The 7,628-nt window shown below is 52.3% G+C and overlaps 1 protein-coding gene and 1 long non-coding RNA gene across 3 annotated transcripts; one reads left to right on the top strand and one right to left on the bottom strand.

The window, feature by feature from the left end:
• Positions 1 to 475: 475 nt before the first annotated feature.
• Positions 476 to 1,468, bottom strand: LOC133225553 (uncharacterized). Its single transcript, XR_009729189.1, has 2 exons — positions 1,293 to 1,468; positions 476 to 1,027 (listed from the first exon to the last, which is right to left on the bottom strand). It is a non-coding gene; the product is annotated as an uncharacterized LOC133225553 (long non-coding RNA).
• A 1,127-nt stretch (positions 1,469 to 2,595) lies between these two features.
• On the top strand, positions 2,596 to 5,120 carry MID1IP1 (MID1 interacting protein 1). 2 transcript variants are annotated; one of them, XM_061378045.1, is made up of 2 exons: positions 2,596 to 2,785; positions 3,196 to 5,120. In XM_061378045.1, the coding sequence occupies exon 2, from the start codon at positions 3,353 to 3,355 to the stop codon at positions 3,848 to 3,850; it is 498 nt and encodes a 165-aa protein (XP_061234029.1). In that variant the 5' UTR covers positions 2,596 to 2,785; positions 3,196 to 3,352; the 3' UTR covers positions 3,851 to 5,120. The 2 variants fall into 2 exon arrangements, with proteins under 2 accessions (XP_061234029.1, XP_061234028.1); XM_061378044.1 differs by having other exon boundaries at positions 2,597 to 2,785; positions 3,199 to 5,120.
• The last annotated feature ends 2,508 nt before the right edge of the window (positions 5,121 to 7,628 follow it).

Below are 7,628 nucleotides of genomic sequence, written 5' to 3' on the forward strand. Positions count from 1 at the left end.
GGGGTTTAGCTAATATAGTAACATATATGTGACTCCTCCTTTCCTGAGTAGCAGCACCAAATCTATTCAAGTGGAAAGTCATTTTTACCCCCACACTGCTGGGCTCATAGTCAGTAGCACTCCATCCGTTGAGGCGCTAGATGAGGACTTCCATCATTTTGGTTTCCTTATCCAGGACCCTGTGCTGGGTGAAGGTGAACGTTTACCCCTTCCTGGCCTGGCAGATAGCAAATATGCATGCTTCCTTATTGCTCAGGACCCGAGATAAGGGGTTTCCAGCTGATTCTACTTCCAGGCACTGCAAGGCCACGATAACCAGATCATTCTCAAGAGGAAATATTTTAAACAAATGCTGCTTGCACATAAAAGTTTGTGCCTCAAATGGGATCACCTTTTCTTAAGAGGAGGGGGAGAAGGAAAAGTGTTGTTCTTTTTCTCTTGTGTGCCCAGCCATTGCAATTCCACACCATTCGTGTTCGAAATACATGCTCCTTTATTTCGTTCCAACCAAAGAGCAATCAAACCTACTCAGGCTTGTGTTAATGATATACATTATACATACCAGAGACATTTACACTGCATATCAAAATCGATCAGAACATAAGGAAGTAAAAAAAAAAATAAAAGATGATTGCCTTATGCTGTGAAGTTTGACTCGAGCATGATCCCCCCCAGCCTAATGGCTCAGACACATGCCAGCACAGGCTCCAGTGCTGCATTAGCGCTGCACTGAAATGAGGTTAACATTCACAGTCAGAGGTGGGAGCAGACCGTACGAAAGGACATTTTGGGATGAGCGCAGATGAGGGTGAAATTACTTTATGCTCAGGTCATAACTTGTGTAGTATCATCACATTGAAGACACAAACGCTTCCTCATCCAGTGCTTTTGCTACAGCCACATGCTTCCCACGTCTCCAGGCTGCAGCTCCAGGCTGCTTTATTTCTGTCACGTTCTTCTCCTCCCCCAACAGTACGTTGTAATCACAGGTAAAGTCTTCCGCTTTCATTTGTTTGGGTTTTTTTTTCTTTTTTTCTTTTTTTTTAAATCTGGACAGGAAAATTGGATAATGAACCAATTCTTCTTGTTCCTCAAGATTTATGTCTTTTTCCAATTTATTGAATGTTCAGCACACACTGTATTTCAACTAAAGGCAGCAAAATTGTTAATGGTTTATTAATGACACACTATGACTATATAAAGACACAAATATGTGTTGTGGCCAATTTTCTGGCCTGGTGAGATGATTATTTTTTTTCCCCATTGTTAATTCTCTGCGAACAGATGATAACTTTTTAGCAGCCCGTATCTCTTGCTACTGCTTCACCACAAGCACTGGCAGCGCCCGCGCTGCCTACGGAGAGCGCCCGGTCGCGATCCCCTCGCTCACGCCGCCGGTTTGTATCTCAGTGCTCAGGGAACAGGCCTACTCCTCCCTTCGGGCTGTGGTCGGGCCTCAGGAGGCTGCAGCAGCCGGGGAGCAGATAGACAGGCGGCGGGAGCGCACCGCCAGCCAGCCCGGGAGGCACGGCAGGCCAAATCGCGGGCACGCATTGGAGAAGCGCAGGCTGAGCACACTTCCCCTAACAGCCCAGGCCTCGCCTCGCTGCAGCGCTAACACCGCGGCCCCACGCCTCGCAGCGCCCTACAGGCCGCGGCCGCGGGCTCCACCCCCTGGCACCGCGCAGACCCCGGCCACCCGCCTCCGCCTGTTGGTTGATCCGTTGCCACGGCAACGAGCGCACTCCCCCCCCCCCAGCCCCACGTGACCCACGGCGACTCTCCCCGCCAGCTCGCCTGTTACCAGGGCCGCGCGAGCCGGCGGGCTGAGCTGCGTGGGAAGTAGCTTGTTCTTTCCGATTGGCTGCTGCCCAAGCTCGCTGATTGGCAGGGGGCGGTGGAGCCCGACCCGCCGATTGGTTGGGCCCGGAGGTGAGGCTGTGGGGTGATGCCGGCCGCCCGGCGGCCTCTGCCAGGAGACCCTCAGCAGCCGTGGCCCGCACACAAAGGCCGCCCGAGGAGGGCTGGCACGGCACGGCACGGCGCGGCACGGAACAGCACGGGAGGGCCGCGGAGGAGCCGCCGTCGCCGCCGGTCGGTGTGCTGCTGGCCGAGCACCACCAGGCACCCTCTCCGCCGCCTCAACTGCCGCTGGGTGCACGCGAAGCGGGGAGTGTGGGCGGTGCGGCCGTCACGCTCGCCGTGCTCCCAGCGGCCAATGGGAGGGCTGGGCGAACGCGAGCGGCACGCGGGGCCCGCGTGTCCCCGCCGCCTGCCCTGTCAATCACTCCCCTTCTTGTTTCCCCCTCCGCTCCCGCCCTCCCTGCCCGGTCCGCCGTGGCCCCGCCTTCCACCCGGCCGTGGAGGGGCTAACGTGGGGGGGGGAGGTGTGAGATGGGGCGGTGATGAAGCATTTGTCGGTCTCGGCACCGTGCCCTTCGCTGCCGGCGCCCTGTAACGAAGGAGATTACCGGTCCCCGCTCTTGTGGTGGGGACGAGGGGGCTGCCGCCGCAGCAAGGGATGCCGGCGGGGAGGGTTGGTGTGGGATAGGTTATGTAGTGCTGTGCCGCCAGCCCGGCCAGTCCCGGCCCCCTCCCTCCCCCGCTGCGGGGCGAGGGGCGGAGACGGCGCGGCCACCGCCTTTATCTATGGTGGCGGCACAGGGGGTGGCACTGGGGAACACCTTGTTTTAAGATGGACGCTATAAATACGGAGCTGGGGATGGGAGCACAGCCACGGGCGGCAGCGAACTGACGGCGCGGCAGAGACCGGCTCCGGACCACGGTGGGTGCCCCCACCTTTTTTTCCGCCGCCAATCGGTGCTTTTTCGCCCGGGGCCTGCTCAAGTTCCTGATTACCGGCGTGCTGCCGGTGTGCTTTCCCTTTAGCCGGCCCCAGCACACGGCACGCGTGGCTCCGGCAGGAGCTGTGGATTTGGGGGTGTTTTTTGCGTTTTCACTCTTTCTGCACGGGGAAAGCGGCAGCAGCGAGCGCCGCGGCTGCACCGGGCGCACCGGGAGGCTGTCGGGGTTTGGGGGGCGAGGATAAGGGACAGGGAGGGGAAGCCGGGAAACGGAGAGAGGGCCGAGGAAGGAGGCGGAGAGGGCACTGGCGGGAGGAGACGGGCCAGGAGGGAGGGAAGAACGGAGGAAAAGCAGCCCCTAACCCTGGCGCCTGTCGCTCCCGCCTCCCAGCAGATCTCTGCTCGCCAGCAGCTGCCGAGTCAACCCGAGCCAGCGGAGGAGGGCGGCCGGTGCCGGTAGCGAGGAGGAGGTCGCCGCTGGAGGAGCCCCGCGGTCCGAGCTGCCTGGCCTGGCCTCGTCTCGCTCGTCCTCCGGCTCGACCGCCTTCATGATGCAGATTTGCGACTCGTACAGCCAGAAGTACTCCCTCTTCAACGCCATGAACCGCTTCATCGGCGCCGTCAACAACATGGACCAGACGGTGATGGTGCCCAGCCTGCTGCGCGACGTGCCGCTGCTGCTGGAGGAGTTGGACGCGGCGGGCGCCGTCTGCCCGCAGCGGGAGGCCGCCCTGCCCACCGGAGACCCCGGCGCCTACTTCTCCCGCAGGGACATGTACAGCCATTACATGCTGCTCAAATCCATCCGCAACGACATCGAGTGGGGCGTGGTGCAGCCGCCGGCCGGCGAGGAGGCGGCCCGCAAGAAGGACAAGCTGGGCGGTGGCGGGCCCGCCGAGGAGGGCGAGGGGGAGGAGGACCTGGAGCAGCAGTTCCACTACCACCTCAGCGGACTCCACTCGGTCCTCTCCAAGCTCACCCGCAAGGCCAACGTCCTCACCAACAGATACAAGCAGGAGATCGGCTTCAGCAACTGGGGGCAGTGAGTGCCGGCGGGGAGCGGGGGAAGGCGGCGACCGGACCACCGGCACCGGTACATCGCTACCCGGCGCCGCTGATGCTGCTGCCGCCGGGGCCGTAGCGGGTGGTGCCCCCGGGCTGACGCTTCCCAGGACTGCAGCCGGTTTTCTACCAACGCACAAGCCAGAGAGAGAGATGTAAATTAATCAGTACTAGTTTATTAATTACCCCCCCCCACACGTCCTTGTTTTTTATTGTACGGTCTGGGGCGAGCGGGTGCCGCTCCTTTCCGGGAGGGGAGGCCGCACCCGTACATGTACGAGGCAGTGGCGTAGCTGGCGGATAGGAGGCTCGGGTGCAAGCCGATGAATATGACAAAACTGGCCTAAAATTGCTTCTGCTATCCGGGAGGGAACCAGGTGGGCTGAGGAGCATCCCTCTGTGGCGGGATGGATGGCGGGTCACACGGTTGTACATGTGCTGGAGCTTATTTAATACTTTTTTACTCAGATGTAGAGTATATTCTAAAATAAATGCAAATGTATTAACTGAAAGTGACTTAAACTTTTTGGTATGATTTATGTTTGTTCCATTAAATTATATTTTTAATGTCTGAAATTCTTATCTTATTTTTCTGAATTACTTCCAGAGCTGCCTTACTAGACACATAAATCTGTGCATGTGCAAGAGAGGGGGTTTTGTGCCTTTTTTTTGTCGCTGTTTCCCAAAGGGAGTGGTTACGTAGTGATGGTAACTCTATGTATCTAAAATGGATGAATGACCATATGAGCTGCACCGTACACGGCCTGAGTTCTGGTAAGCTGTTCCCAGCTGGACAGTCCAGTTGCTCTGCGTTAATGCTGGCATGAAGGTCAGTGCCCCTTTAACAAAATCTGAGAAGATCAAGTATGGTTATTCTGCAGGCAGCGATTCATGGAGGTTGGAGCAAAGCCAAGGAATGACTTGCTTTTTCGGGAAGTATCTTAATGTACTGTGGGGTGGTCTTTTATCTCCTTCTGAATAGGTCTGGGATACTTGCCTCTCCCACCTCTTGAATGTCTTTCCTCTATAATCCTCCTTGGATACTAGAGATTAATTGGGTTTATATTACCCAAATTGTATTCAGTCCTTTTTCTCTGCTTTGTTTTTTTTTTTTTTTCATTTGCTGAAATAATGTGCCTCAAAATTGGGTGTTTCTATCATGTTGAAATACTAAATGTGTACTTGCTGATGACAACAGAATGTGCGCATATCACAGAGCATATCCATTTAATAAATATATATGGCCTTCCATAACATATGATGTTTTCTTCTTGGGCACTGAATTGCCAGGTCTGTAGACATACTTGAAATTTTGCTTTGTACTGCCATCAAGTTTAGGGCTTGTTTGGTTGTTTTGGTTTGTTGAGGGTTTTGGGTTTTTTTTTGGTGGCTTTTTCCTTTTAAAAATAGAATAATTATTCTTTCAGCTTTAAGCATATTTTGGTTAATTCTTTTTTCAACCTAACTGTTAAAACATTTTAGTAAAGCATGAGCTCTCCAGTCGTGGTACTACTTGGCAGAGGTTTGTATAATTAGTCAGCCTCTATGTATGTTTAAAAGTGTGGATTTTTGGAGGTTTTGCCTTCTAAGGTAAAGGAGTTTGTAAGGCTGGAAGATCTTTAGCTTGGAGACGCCTGTTCTCTTTGTAATGTTGTTAACTCCCTTACCCCTCCCCTCCTGGGACGATGCCAGGAAAAAAGTCAGGAACAAGGAGGGGATTACCCTGGTTTCCTAACATGTCCGCTCCCCAGTCTTGCTGTAGTCTGATGCGAAAGATGTGGTGCCTTATGGTGGATAGTAAAGTTTTGTTCTCCGGAAGGGAAGAGGGAGAGAACATGTTCTGCTGCATGGATCCCTTCTGCCTTGCGCTCAGCCCTCTGGAAACCACATTACAGGCTCTGCTCGGCAGTGCTGGTGAAACCTCAGAGGAAAGCAGCTAACAGTTTCAACAGTGATGCTTTGGAACTTGCAGTTACTTCTGGTATGGATTTAAACAATGCTGGTTTAAATATTGCACGGGAGACAATGTGGTGCTGGTTTAGGGTATTGAGTAACGTCAGAAAAAGAGTATTACATCAGTGCAGTATTGCCATGAACGATACATCCATTATTGTTTCATCTTAAAAACAAGAGATAAGTTTAGCATTATTTGGCAACAGAGGTGTAATTTCCTTACAAGTAAAGCTGTGGGTAACAGAGGAGGTAGGGTGATACCATGACTCAAGGGTTTGCCTTGCCTGAGTGACTAATGTGCGGTTGCTGAACTGCACATGGCTCCCATGTGGGGGCCCGGCCGCGTGGCCAGTGCAGTCTGGATAATCCCAGTTCAGCTGTGGCAAAAAGCGCTGAGACTCGCAGGAGCAGAAAAAAGACACGGACACCTCCCACCTGGGGGCAGCTTTAGAATTCCCCTTTTTCAAGGTCAAGGGAGAGGATTGAGGCTCTTGGGAGCAAGAAAGAAATCTTAATGCCAGGGAGGGAGGGGGAGAGCAACCAATAAATACAGGAATGAATTTCCCATGCAAAGGATGTGGAAAACCAACTTAGCCTGAAAGTGGCAATTAAATAAATGCTAGTTCCTGACATTGCAGCAAGGAAGGATGAGATTGCAGAGTCTTTGTGCACTGATTTTGTATGTTAGATGCTGAAATAGGAGAAAGTTCCATAATACAATTAGGTTTATTATTAAGAGTTATGTTTTCTCTTGAAGGACTGGATCGTATTAAGTGCTCCTGATTGGGCACAGAGTTCAGCAAACCTTTAGTCTGCTCTGGGACAGTGATTCTGACACTTGATAGTGACAAATGGCATCAGTCTAAAGTAAAAGTGTCTTTATGCTGTCAAACACTTTGGTAGGTGGTCTTATTTCCAAGGCTTGCATGAACAAAAAGACAAGTTGTCAAACTACCATAACCATGTTCAAAACAGAGGAATATATATGTGCACTGTGAGAAGCAGTTGTCATTTTTAGCTCACCTAAATAAAATAGACTCAATAGACAATAAGGCAGACATTAGAAGAGTAATAAATGAGACTCAGAACAGTTTGCGCTTACAAATTGATTACAGCAGGAAGGTATATTACAGCCAAGGAGCCTCAAGGACGTTGCTCCTGAGATGCATCAGTTAATATACAAAAGTGCCCAGTACGTGTCATTACATTTTATGAGTCAACTCTTATTTTTGTGTATACAAAAGGAGAGCAGTGGGGAAAAGAGCCAAGCTTTTCTCTCAGGGCCTGTCTCTATGTATATATATGTACGTACAAACATAAGGACATTGGGGGTGGCCATGAGTTCTGTGGGAAGAACAGCCTTTCAAAGCCTGCTTTGACCTGGATGGATGGCAGGTCTCTGCTGGATTATGTGTGCATTTCAGGACTCCTATCTGTCTCTGGCACTATAAGGTTTTCTCCATTACCCTCCAGAAGTGGGCTGCCATATCCACTTCTGCCCTGGAGCAGATTAAAAGTCTGAAATCAGTATCTTGACACCCACTGGGACTTGACTCACCTGCTGCAGTCCCGTGTGCTGGATGGGTTGTTTCTCCTCTGCCTCCTCAGCATACAAACCCCTTCTGCTGCTGCAAAGGGCACAGCATGGTAGGTGCTTGGTGGAAAGCAGCAGGTAAGTCTGAGTCAGGCTAGGCTGCCAACTTCCTACTTTCCCTCTGAAAGTTTTTTTCTTGCAGAAGGTTTTAAACAGATCAAGATATCTGTGTTTTGTGGTTTATTTCCCTGCCCCCCCCCAGGGCTCTTGCACCA

This window comes from Neopsephotus bourkii, unplaced genomic scaffold (assembly GCF_033783945.1).
Source record: "Neopsephotus bourkii isolate Nb327-2 ecotype Australia unplaced genomic scaffold, CSIRO-AGI_Nbou_v1 NB_1763, whole genome shotgun sequence".
Lineage (NCBI taxonomy): Eukaryota > Metazoa > Chordata > Aves > Psittaciformes > Psittacidae > Neopsephotus > Neopsephotus bourkii.